The 13,964-nt window shown below is 46.1% G+C and overlaps 1 protein-coding gene across 1 annotated transcript in view; it reads right to left on the reverse strand.

Annotated features, from left to right (window-relative positions):
- The window catches only part of TUT1 (terminal uridylyl transferase 1, U6 snRNA-specific), a 356,703-nt gene that overhangs the window by 247,025 nt on the left and 95,714 nt on the right, over window positions 1-13,964 (reverse strand). Inside the window, exons 4-5 of the mRNA XM_086938188.1 lie at window positions 9,308-9,422; window positions 5,638-5,771 (exon numbers count right to left, since the gene is read on the reverse strand). Coding sequence (XP_086794314.1) covers window positions 5,638-5,771; window positions 9,308-9,422 — 249 coding nt within the window. The remainder of the gene's footprint in view (window positions 1-5,637; window positions 5,772-9,307; window positions 9,423-13,964) is intronic.

The following is a 13,964-nucleotide window of genomic DNA, read 5'->3' on the forward strand; positions in this document are numbered from 1 at the left end:
TCTACCGCCTTCACTCTACCACTCTACCGCCTTCACTCTACCGCCCTCACTCTACCACTCTACCGCCCTCGCTCACTCTATCGCCCTCGCTCACTCTATCGCCCTCGCTCACTCTATCGCCCTCGCTCACTCTATCGCCCTCGCTCACTCTATCGCCCTCGCTCACTCTATCGCCCTCGCTCACTCTATCGCCCTCGCTCACTCTATCGCCCTCGCTCACTCTATCGCCCTCGCTCACTCTACCGCCCTCGCTCACTCTACTGCCCTCGCTCACTCTACCGCCCTCGCTCTACCACTCTACCGCCCTCACTCTACCGCCCTCACTCTACCGCCTTCACTCTACCGCCTTCACTCTACCGCCTTCACTCTACCGCCTTCACTCTACCACCCTCACTCTACCACCCTCACTCTACCACTCTACCGCCTTCACTCTACCACCCTCACTCTACCACCCTCACTCTACCACTCTACCGCCCTCACTCACTCTACCTCCCTCACTCTACCGCCCTCACTCTACCGCCCTCACTCTACCGCCCTCACTCTACCGCCCTCACTCTACCGCCCTCACTCTACCACTCTACCGCCTTCACTCTACCACCCTCACTCTACCGCCTTCACTCTACCGCCTTCACTCTACCGCCTTCACTCTACCGCCTTCACTCTACCGCCTTCACTCTACCGCCTTCACTCTACCACTCTACCGCCTTCACTCTACCGCCCTCACTCTACCACTCTACCGCCCTCACTCTACCACTCTACCGCCCTCACTCTACCACTCTACCGCCCTCACTCTACCACTCTACCGCCCTCACTCTACCGCCCTCGCTCACTCTATCGCCCTCACTCTACCGCCCTCACTCACTCTATCGCCCTCACTCACTCTACCGCCCTCGCTCACTCTACCGCCCTCGCTCACTCTACCGCCCTCACTCTACCGCCCTCGCTCACTCTATCGCCCTCGCTCACTCTATCGCCCTCGCTCACTCTATCGCCCTCGCTCACTCTATCGCCCTCGCTCACTCTACCGCCCTCGCTCACTCTACCGCCCTCGCTCACTCTACCGCCCTCGCTCACTCTACCGCCCTCACTCACTCTACCGCCCTCACTCACTCTACCGCCCTCACTCACTCTACCGCCCTCACTCACTCTACCGCCCTCCCTCACTCTACCGCCCGCCCTCACTCTACCGCCCTCACTCTACCGCCCTCACTCTACCGCCCTCACTCTACCGCCCTCACTCTACCGCCCTCACTCTACCGCCCTCACTCTACCGCCCTCACTCTACCGCCCTCACTCTACCGCCCTCACTCTACCGCCCTCACTCTACCGCCCTCACTCTACCACTCTACCGCCTTCACTCTACCACCCTCACTCTACCACCCTCACTCTACCACTCTACCGCCCTCACTCTACCGCCCTCGCTCACTCTATCGCCCTCGCTCACTCTATCGCCCTCGCTCACTCTATCGCCCTCGCTCACTCTATCGCCCTCGCTCACTCTACCGCCCTCGCTCACTCTACCGCCCTCGCTCACTCTACCGCCCTCGCTCACTCTACCGCCCTCACTCACTCTACCGCCCTCACTCACTCTACCGCCCTCACTCACTCTACCGCCCTCACTCTACCGCCCTCACTCTACCGCCCTCACTCTACCGCCCTCACTCTACCGCCCTCACTCTACCGCCTTCACTCTACCGCCTTCACTCTACCGCCTTCACTCTACCACTCTACCGCCTTCACTCTACCGCCCTCACTCTACCACTCTACCGCCCTCACTCTACCGCCCTCACTCACTCTATCGCCCTCGCTCACTCTATCGCCCTCGCTCACTCTATCGCCCTCGCTCACTCTATCGCCCTCGCTCACTCTATCGCCCTCGCTCACTCTATCGCCCTCGCTCACTCTATCGCCCTCGCTCACTCTACCGCCCTCACTCACTCTACCGCCCTCACTCACTCTACCGCCCTCACTCACTCTACCGCCCTCACTCACTCTACCGCCCTCACTCACTCTACCGCCCTCACTCACTCTACCGCCCTCACTCACTCTACCGCCCTCACTCTACCGCCCTCACTCTACCGCCCTCACTCTACCGCCCTCACTCTACCGCCCTCACTCACTCTATCGCCCTCACTCACTTTGTAGCCCTCACTCACTCTATCTATCGCACTCCCTCCCTCTATCGCCCTCCCTCCCTCTATCGTCCTCCCTCCCTCTATCCATCGCATTCCCTCCCTCTATCCATCGCACTCCCTCCCTCTAGCTATTGCCCTCCCTCGCTCTAGCTATCGCCCTCCCTTCCTCTAGCTATCGCCCTCCCTTCTCTATCTATCCCACTCACTCTATCGCATCACCACTGCATCACTTAGCACCACCACAACATCACTATGCGCTACCACAGCATCACTGAACGCCACAGCATCACTCGTCGCCACTCCTTTCGCAAAGCCATAAAAACCCACCTTTTTAACTAGTTATGCTATGTACACCTCCGGACTTCCTGCAATTCCATCTTGCCGTCCCCTGGACATAGGCAGCTAGCGCCGGGACGCCCCTTGGCTGGGGCAGCCGTGCGCTATACAAGCACATCTAACATAACATAACATAACATAACACCACAGCATCAATCTGTCCAACCATTCAACAACAACTGGTTCAAATATGTTCTCTCAATGTTTCAAGCTTTATTACAAATGTCACAAAAAGATGTTAATGTCTCACTTCTGTTCTTGGATTTTAGTCACAATAAAATACACTGAACATAATCTTCACAAAAGTTATTTACAAAAGTTTAAGCTATTGCCATTATACATTACAATAACTTATTTAAGTATTATTTAAAAAAATTAAAAGCCATTGTTATTTGTAATATAAATACATCTAAGTTACGTAAATACAACACATATTGTATTACAAATACTATAGGTGTCACATTTGCGAAAGTTAAAACTATTGGAATTGTAAATGACAAAGCTATTAATTTAGCTATTTTCAAAACCAACACATAAATGCAAAATTTGTCATTTACAATACCAATAGCTCAAACTTTCCTAATGTGAGACCTATTGCATTGCAAATGCTTGTTCTCTATGGAACTATGGGGATAGAACCAGATGTATTTGAGTGGTTACAAACTCTAACTAATGGTGTGTTGCAGAAGAATTTGTTGATGTACCTTTCACAGTTATCGCAGGAGCATGCAACTGCATTGTATTGGTATGGGGGTCTGCTGACAAAGCCCAGAGGTCTTCTTTTTTTTAAATAAACTATCTCTTAACACGGGGAGGGTGGTTAGGTTGTTTAGTCCTTTTCCACTGATTTTTATAAAATTATATCCCTGTTTGTATTCTATGGTATTGTAAAAATGCTGACTATATTGTGTTTATGCATTTTGCTGCTAGTATTGGCACGTGTACTGCACCATAGAGCACGTTAGTTGAAATAAACATTTTAAACTATACCGTGTCTCAGATTACTCTCATTGTGGACAAGTACGAGTGAGTGAGCAAAAGAGTGTCTGGCTCCCGCGATTCCCAAGAGAGAGTGACGTGTTCTGGGTTGTCTAATCATTGGTAGCTTCGATGAAGACTGAGCACGAATGAGACACCATAGCTAGTCGGTTTGGAATTTTGGGTACTAATCCGGTAGTTTGGTACACCCCTATTCACTGAGGTCCTGTTTTCCTGTGCATAGTTCTGTATATGAGCAGAATCCCTGCAACAGAGGAACATGTGTAGGAAAGTGCCCCTTTTTCCATGGTTACCTCCTAACTTTTTGCCAGAAAACTGATGATAACTTGACTGAGTGTGCCCTAGGTCTCTGCCAATCAGGTTCCCAAGGCCTGTGTTCTTTCCCAAAACTGAACCTTTGCTTGAACAAATGGCACATCTTTGGGCACAAGCAGGTCCCTTGTAAAAGGTACCCCTTGTACCAAGGGCCTTCTGACCAGAGAGGGCCCCTGAGGGCTGCAGCATGTATTATGCCACCCTCGGAGACCCCTCACCTTAACAAGACTGCATGACTTATTTTATTTATTTTGGCCATAGTTTTTTCAAAGTTAAAAGTCTGGTAAAGAAGTGAAGGTAGCAACGAAAATCTCCACAGTTTAAAAGGTAGAATTAATTAAGGTCAGGGACAAGAGGGAGAAAGAGGAAGAAAAAGAGAGAAGCGAAGGCAGAGGTATTATACAAAGCAAAGATATAAAAACAGGAAACCCACCAGGAAGTTGAAATAAGGATAAATGAACTGACGCTAAGAAGGTAAGCCCACACGGGATATGAAGCGTGCACCATAGACGTATTTGCAACGGGTGCCGTTTTTTTGTTTGGCAAAAGAGGTTTGCCTTTTTGTACATACAATCTCCTCAAATAGAGGGTTGTACATAGTGTGGTGCTTATAAATGTCTTTTAACGTGTCTTTGTTAGTAATTCCTGTCAAATGTCCTTGTTCTGTGTATTTATATGTGCATATTTTGTTAAATTGACAGCCCTGAAGAAATCTATGTGTATGGACGAAACGCTTCAGCTGCTCAAAACTATCAAGATCATTGTTTTAACACTGTTTGAATAAAAGAAGAACATTTGAAGAATATATTGTGGACACAGATTGAATACTTTTCCTTGTTTTTTTGGTACACCTTTACTTTTGTTTTAATTGTGATAATTCTGTATTAGATCGCATTGTGGCAGTGGGTGCGTAGACAGTGTGCACACAGATCTCTAGGTATCCCCAATAGATACACATATTAAACTAGGGATAGTGGGTCAGGTGCTGTGTCCTATAGGGTTCCACTGTCTAGCTTTTCCTTTTCCCTCACCTCAACACCCACACGCTGCCTTTGCAGGCTGCATGTTTTGGTGCTTGTGGGTGCTGTCAAAGGGGCAAAAGCGGGATTGGGAGGCTATAACAAAATGTTTTTATGCACCAGTGGATCTGACTTTGGCACGCTGTTGGAAGTAAGCAGCTCCAATTCTAGAATATCTGTGAGAGCAGAGTATAGACATACAGGCTTACTCCTTCCTGAGGGTAGCCCCATTCAGATTCAGGTTGCCAAGTGGCGAAGAACGGGAGTCCAGCTTTGCGGTATACGACTGGCTTCGGGAGCAGCGAGAAGCTGGTGTTACACAGCCACTATTTTGGAATGCCCCCAATCACCCGGAAGCAGCCCCAACCATGAGGAATGATGGGTACTCTAAATGGTTCCGTTGTCATCCAGAGATTGTTCAAGTCAGCTCGTTTGTGGTCTTATGTTCTACATCAGTTTCAACATTTGTGATCTCCTAGCATAACCATGAGCTCTTGACTTTGCTATCCCCCAAAAAGCCACGTGCCAACACAGATTAATTTGACTATCCAACTGAAACACAGCAGCACTGGTGGCCCGTGGACACTCGTGATAACAAGCAGTAACCAGCAATGATACTACAAAGTAATTTGATTGCCTGAAGATAAAAAAAAAAGCTTCACATCTTTTAACACCACCAAGGAAGAAATACCAAATGATGGGGCTTTGTGTTTGCTAATAGCACTTGCAGCTGCTCCCAGAGTACTTGTGAACTTGGCGGGTGCTGTTAACCTCACAGATTTAGACCTTAACAACAGAAGCAAAGTATGGATTCCATGAGGCTGGTCACTCACCTCTGGTTGCTCAGGGGGTTTAAGGGCTGCTGGCTGAAAGGTTTTAGTTTTCTCCAGGTCCAGGAAGAGGTCTAAATCACAGCCATGCACATCAAACCCATTCACAGACGAGCCAAAGGGAAGCACAGAACAACCTAGAACAAGGATACAAATGGACAAATCAAAAGCAGGACATTGATAACAGAAATATTGTAACACTAGGAAAGAGCGGTATCACAGCAGTCAATAATGGCACACACAATTCTGATGTATACAAGTACACAGGGAGAGAGGGACAAACAGTTTGCAAGTGCCCTCAAACACAGTTAGCAGATTGTCAATCACACATCTTGCAAAACAACAAACGCCTAGAGATTGATGAGCTCACAGGCTCCCTAAAACATCTGGGACACTGATGTTTAAGCTCAGTTCATGGCTAGAATGATAGCAGGCAACAGACTTCCTTATGGGTCTGCAAGGTTGCTATATTCATATTTGTGTAATAAACAGACATCACATCAATTGATAAATCTGGAAAAAGAGTGCATATGGAAATCCAGGAATGTGCCTATGTCTTGCTTGTGCTCAGACCACATCTGCTTCCTCATAGGAGGCTAGGCTAATATTACAGAATTACTACAGAATGCAGGTCTCTGTCTTTACTCTTCATGTAACTGACGTCTGTTCTTTTTGTGCTTAGAGGAGTGCTCCAAAACAAGTGTTCTCAAATCAGAATCTTGAATTAAGTGAAAGCTTTGTTGTCTACATGGTACTAAGAAGCAGCATCTGGAGAATCGATCACCAACGTCCCTTGAGCACAGTCCTAAACCATCATCACACACTAATCTCTGACAGTACTAGAGAGGTTCCCTGGGAGTTTCTACCCCCTCAAGACCTGCTAAGCTGGGTGTTCCATTCTCAAGTTATGAAAGGAACTCACCGTTAGTAATCAAACATTTCCACAGTGGTTCAGTATAAGAACCGCTCATTCCTGTAATCAACTCACACATGTCTTGCAAGCAATTACACAAAGAGAGGAGCTGGAGGAGTCTTCCCCCTTAGAGGATAGATTGCTAGGGTAACCTATGCACACACAAAAAAAGGTAGCTGAAAGATCCGAAATCACTTGCCTAATACCATACACAAATAATAAAGCAATGAGAGAAGGAAATGGGGAGCTTGATGATGGAGTAGAAGGAGGCACATAAGGCCCAAAGCGAGGTAGCAATAAAATTCAGGGCTGTAAATGGTTCAACTTAAGATACTGCATCTCTCCTACTACTCAAGAATGACTTCAGCAAAAATGGGAAGAAGCATGTCCAACCTATGCCTGAGGAGTGTGGACAAAAAGGCACATTCTTCCATACACAATAGGCCTGCCCGGTGATACAAATGCCCTGGGTAAAACTTACAAAGTGCAAAAATTAGCAAGGGGGGGGGGGGGGGCAACATGCGTGAATAAAACATCAAAACGCTATGTGTTAAATATATGGGGTGGAAAGTAGAGGCTCCTAAGTATCAGGAAAACTGGAACAATACTATAAGTGTGGCAAAAAGAAACATTGTCAAAGCATGGGGTGTGTGGACTGCTCCGGATGTTGAAAGATGGAACTGGGTTATGGATTGGTGCATTTTTCCAAAAAAGTGGTTTACAAAAGCACAAGTTGCCCCAAGAAAGGGGAGAAAATCTGGCACAGATAGGGTGCACTCCGAAATCCTTCAGTAAATCACCAGTTGACACAGGAGCCTGTGTTCAACCATTGGAAATGGACTAATGATGCAGAAGGTCCAATGTGGGAGGATGAAGGCCAGAGTGATGGATGTCTCCCAATATTGAAAACGCATCTGGTGTGCGGAACAGTTAAAAGTTGAATACTTTGTTGCTTCGTATTTAATTAAAAAAAAGTATCAAAAATAAAAATCCTGTAATCTACTGGAAGGGAAGCTTTCAACTGGTGCCTGGCCATTCAATGTATTTTACTGTGCTTACAAATGTAATCAAGATTATAAATATAGAGCATATTTTAATACAGGTCTAGCCCAAGTTGGGGAATGCTTGTTAAAACAGAAGGCCTATATTTAAATTTCCAGGGATAGGTTGTTAATGAGCTTTAGGGTTTTAGAAACACAGGACTCAGACAGATTTCTTGGAGATAAATCAATAAACCAACATTAGAAGACAGATACAACCAACAGACAGGTGGACACCTAGCAGACAAACAGCTCTCACAAAAATGACAACAGACCTTTTACATAGGGCCACTGGAATTATGAAGTAGATGTGGATCAACTCATGTGGTTGGGTTGACTAAATTATGCGTCAAGACAAATCAAATTATGCAGCATATTGCAATACATTTTATGATAGTACTACTTCATTATTTAGCTACTTTTACACGTTAAATTAGTCTGAGCAAACGTTTCTCCTCATTAGCATCAGTTTAACACCAAAATACAAAAATAAGTAAATGAAAAGGTGACCAGCTAACATTTGGAAAGGGTTTTTCACTGCGCTGGAACATGTCACTGAGCTTTATATAACTTTTATTCTGTTTGATCTACAAAAAATGTTTGCTTAAAATCTAGAGATTATGAAGCAGACACTGGCTTTTGTAATTGCAATTGCAATTATATAGCGCTTACTACCCCCGACGTAATTGAAGCGCTTTTTCGCAGTGTAGCTTGCTACTCTGGAACACTAAGGATTAGTGGTGTATTAGTATAGTGAAAATATTAAAGTAATTTGAGTGGTGGATATGTTAGTCAGTTACTTGGATTGAGAAGGATAGTGGAGGTATAGAAGAGGGAAAAAGGTTTGCTCTTACATAGTGCTTGTTACCTTTGATGGGAAGTTGAAGCGCCTTTTCGGCACACTACTCTGGAACTTATACAGTGCTAGTGGTGAATTAGTATAGTTGTTATGTTTTATGTTTTCGTTTAACAACTGCATGTGTCGAAGTGAAATGGATTGAATGTATGGATTTTCTTGAGGTTTCTTCGTATAAAAAATTAAGATGTAATACGTTTTGTCTTTAATGTGGTTGACTGCTAAATCCGGTTGTAAGGGTCCATAGTCGTGTACGATGTTACAAGAATGTAAGTGAAAGAGAACTCCACCAGAGACGATAGGGAACTTCAGTGGAGAGTTGACTGAAAGAGAAAAAATATATCGCCTGGTGGGATGCTGTACCTTATACTTTAACCTGTATCGGACAATACTTGCAAGAGTAAATATTGGTTGGCTTACTTCCTTGTGTTGACTCTAGTTATCTTAGTAACTTCCCTGGCATGCAACCCCCGTACACCACAGACTATGGCAGTGTAAGCTTCCTTTGAAGACAGAAAGGTAGAGATTGGCCAACTCTGAACTCAGCCCACGCACTTTTAATTTAAAACAGTGCCAACCTACTGCGGCAGAATCCTTTGCTTTCTTCTCAGGAGGCTGAATCTATAGGCAAAAAGAGATCCCGTCTGATGTGACAAGGGTGGCAAATCCATAATTATGCAGTAAAAGCTGTGGCTGTGAAATCACATAATTCCAGCAACCCTGTCTATTAGGTACTGTATGTCATAAAAATAGCCTGTCAGTCAGTAATACACACACACTACAAACTAAAAGGTCACAAACTCAGATGGGAGTGCTAACTGCTAACAGACACAGCACTTCAAAAGTGACATAGTTAAGGTATACCAGGAAAGAACTCCGAGAAGACCTCCTTCAACAATGTGACCAATAATTCACGAACTTTCTGCTCACTCTGTGAGAGCTCGAACATCCGTACCAATTGCGCAGCCTGCAGGTCCACCTGTGGGACAGAGAGGAAAAAGGAAACATCATTTCACCAGCAGAGCAACAAGAAAGCATTGGCATGAGCTATGAAACCTGCTCATCCAACTGTAGAAGAGGGCAAGGAAATAAGAACACTAACCTCACTCCAAACAGATAAGAACTAAAGAGAGAGAGATAATGCTGCATCAGCGGTGTATCTTAATAGTGTACCAATGGAAGAGACCACAAAGAATGAAAAATAATTCCATAGCAAAGAACACAAACAGAAAACTCCTGCATCATCAGTACAAATTACTGGTTCACATGGGGAAGGATGCAGAAAAACTCAAAACTACTACGACGAAAACTGTGCAGTTAGTATGAAGAAAAGGCTCTATGGTAGTAAGAGCTTTTAAGTAAATTATTCCAGAGCTTAAATAAACTAATTACTTACTGTGTTCAAACAAGCCTCATTTATACAATACTCTGCTAACATGTACAAACAGCTTAGCCAAAAACGATAAGGACATGTATGTAGCGCACAACTACTCGGCTGATATTTTCCTGGAAGAACATTTAGAAGAGGAACATCATTAGCTACTTTTAAAGTAGGGCGGTAGACCTTTATCTTGATATCAACAGAGGCCAAGCTGAATTTACTATTGGTTAGAAAAGCTTACAAGTGAAGTCTGTTTTCATTAGAATTGGTCCATTTGACCTAAACATAAGCGAGAGCAAGTCCATACCTGCATTTAAATATAGTCAGAGCCACTGGAATTATGAGATTTTGCAGTTGCCGCGTTTTCCACATAGCTATGGATTTGCCACATGATTTACTGCATAATATGCAAAAAAATGTTTGATTGGTTATCTTTCAGCTGCCTATAGCTTTATTTGGTTGTTAAACTGGTACTAAAGAGTTGAAATATTTTCCCCAGAGTCAACATGTGCAAAATTGGCAAAATAATTAACTAATATCATCACAAAATGAGCTGCATTATGCTGCATAATTTGCATTTTCTTTCCAAATAATGAGGTCCTCCCTGTGGTAATGCTTAACAAGACTGCTACATAAAACAAAGAAGACAATGATTTCCCTCAGTAAGTTGTAATTAGCTCCTTTTAGTGGGGTCCCTAGATTGCTCATGTATCTCGTTAGCTTACGCAAATCCTTCTGGATAATCAATTCCCAAAAGTATTTTACAATTAAAGTTAGGGAATCAGAAGATGCCACTGAGTGTGCAACCCACAGTCTATAGCTCCACACTGCAGTCCTTAATACTACAAAGATAAACTCAAAAGTGGTACCATTAATTTAAATTTATTGATGATACACACATCTCAGTTCATTTTCAGTCTTTGTTTTTGTAGGATTACAGCAAGTGTTTTGCAATGAAGTAGTTCCCTCAAGCATTCGGCACAGAAACAATAAGATAGGATTCAAAGATGCATAATGGGCACTTTACAAAAGGGCTTTCACACTACTTGGAGTAAAAAATGCTTGAGAAGAAGGACCACAACGAAAGCAGAGTCTTATTTGATGAAATGGCCACAATGGACCTGTAAGTTCGGAGGAAGTAACAATGTTGGAAAATATAGGTTAACTGGCAAAAATGAAGGTTGAACATAAACTGAGATACCTTAATGTAGGATGCTGGCTCTTTATATAGCAGACCAAACCGAGGTACACTGTGTAAAGAGTCCAGGCAAATCCCAATTGGCTTACAGAGGCACAAATGATAACTCAAATGCTCTCTTTTGTGGTAGTGTGGGTGAGTAGTTAGGCTTATCAGAGGGTAGTGCTAAGCATTTATTGCACGCACAAAGGCAGTAAGCGAGATACACACTCAATAAAGAAATCCAACACCAATTTATAAAAATACCAGATATTTTTATATGAATTTAGATACCAAGATCATTGGAATTGGGTAAGTACTTTTCGAGTTAGGAATTTGTTCCTGCAAGCTAGGGGTCCAGTCTGTGTGAACCCACGGGGAAACTCAAGCCTGTAGGGAGACCATGAGTCCACTTCTTCTTGGGCTGTGGGGCCCAGGTGCAGAGGTGCTTTTAGGCGTCAGGTTCGTGCTGCAGGAGACACTTGAAGTTGAGGGGGCCTATACAAAGAGGCTGCAGGTGGTGACTGGGAGTCTAGTCTGAGCAAGCCCATTGGTGGGCTCAACCTTTGAGGGTCCCAGGACCCCATTGGCACTGTCACCCGTAGGAAAGTGGGTTTCTGTTGCAGTAACCCCCCCACTTTTTGCCTGATAACTGATGCACTTTTCCTTGGTGTGCCCTGGGTACCTGCCAATCAGGTTCCCAGGGCCTGTGTTCTTTCCCCAAAAACTAACCCAATTGGCATCTCTGGCCACAGGTCAGCCCCTGGTAAATGGTATCATAGGTACCCAGGGTACTGTGACCAGAAAAGACCCCCAAGGGCTGCATCACTTATTGTGCCACCCATAGAGGCCCTGTACCCTGAAGCACACACACTGCCTTTGCAGGCTGAGTGTCATGGTGCAGAACAAACCACAGAGTCAACATTGCACACATCCCTGTGTGCCATGCCCACAACACACTGCCCTGGCATACCTCAGTAACCCCTCTAGCTGGGTGCCCTATACCAGTGGTGTGGGTACAAGGGCATGAGCTCTGTACCCCTACAGTATCCAGGTCCATTCCTGGGCACTGTAAGTGCAGTTTTCCATTAAGAGTATAAGGTGATGGGAGGTCGTCATCACGTACTTCACAGCACCTTGATGGCTACACTGAAGACTGGGAAGTTTGGTATCAAACTTCTCAGCACATTAAATCCACACTGATGCCAGTGTGGGATTTAATGTGAAGTGCACTACAGAGGGCAACTTAGAGTTGCCCCCTGAAACTAACCCACAACCAGCGTCCTGACTGAGAGGCTACCTAGGCTGCCACCCAGCAGACATGTTGCTGGACCCCTGGGTAGAGAGCCACCCGCTCTTGTGGGCCTGCAACAATGCACATCCTGGGGCGAGGTGCTAGGCCTCCTCCCCCAGGATGAGCAGGGGAAGCTTCAAAGGCATGCCGCCTTTGTGAGCTTCTCCAGACCACTTGCTGTACTCAGAAACTGGCCCCCACCGGTTCTGACCCCCACTCTAGCGGAAAAACCTAAGTGAGGAAAGGGGGTGTGCCAGCTTCTGCCAACCCCATCCCTCAGGTGGGGGAGGCGGGGTGAAGCACAACTCTGGGCTCTCGCCATCTTGAGAATGGGGAGCCCTACCCAATCAGAGGCAGGCTCCTGCCCCCCTCCCAATGGAGAGTGTCAGAATAGGGGGTGTACTCACCCCAGGGAAGAAACCCATTGGTCCCTGACCGTCCCATACCTGTAACGCCCCTAAATTTAGTATTTAGGGGCACCCTGAACCTTCCTTCCTCAGATCCCGATTTTGAAATAGAAGAAGAAAGAAGACCTGCCGTACAGCTGCTAAAAAGAGGACGAAACAAAAGGGGGATGATGGACGGAGCGTTTGAGCAAATCAAACACTCACCCCCAGTCAACTGATCTGGGTTTAATCCATCACCATTCTTTAGCTCACTCAGCCACCCCAGTTCAGACATGGCCATATGCAAATCAGTCTGACCCTGTGCCTCATGGGAACAGTCCAGTCTGAACTGCCAAGCCATGTCTTCCCTGGACCAGAAACAAGCATCCTGGGACCTGTTTCGGATTCATAATCCTCATCAGCCAGGATATCTTGAATCCAGTGGCCAAGTGAGCAAGGGACTCACGTTTGAGCATACCCTGCCAACTTAGGGCGAACAAAGCAAAACAAAAGGGGGATGATGGACGGAGCGTTTGAGCAAATCAAACACTCACCCCCAGTCAACTGATCTGGGTTTAATCCATCACCATTCTTTAGCTCACTCAACCACCCCAGCTCAGACATGGCCATATGCAAATCAGTCTGACCCTGTGCCTCATGAGAACAGTCCAGCCCGAACTGCCAAGCTCAGACGTGAGTCCCTTGCTCACTTTGCCACTGGATTAAAGCAAGCCGGGCTGAAGACGGCTGGAATGCCAGAAACCGGTCCTTGGAAGCTTGTTTCCGGTCCAGGGAAGGCATGGCTTGGCAGTTCGGGCTGGACTGCTCCCATGAGGCACAGAGTCAGACTGATTTCCATATAGCCATGTCTGAACTGGGGTGGCAGAGTGGGCTAAAGAACGGTGATGGATTAAACCCAGATCTTTTGACTGGGTGTGAGTGTTTGATTGGTTTAGATGCTCCGTCCATTACCACCCCCTTTTGTACCGCTAACAAGAGGACGGCACCAACTGACTTGGCCCCAGCCATACAGGCCTGTCGACCCTTGAACCGGCTCCTGCTAAAACCAAGCGTCTCCTGTGGTCAGCAACCTCGAAAATTCCAGAGGACCTGATTGCCTTGCTCATCTAAAGACTGGGACTCCCAAGAGCAGTGGTTCTGCTCAAACAGCAACAACCCCTGGTGCCAGCCAGGAACCGCGAATCAAGCGCACACTGCACCTGCCGAGCCCAGCCTGTGCCTGAGTGAAAAAGACCACGAGGACATCCCCCCCCGATAACTTG

This window comes from Lissotriton vulgaris, chromosome 9, assembly GCF_964263255.1.
Source record: "Lissotriton vulgaris chromosome 9, aLisVul1.2, whole genome shotgun sequence".
NCBI lineage: Eukaryota > Metazoa > Chordata > Amphibia > Caudata > Salamandridae > Lissotriton > Lissotriton vulgaris.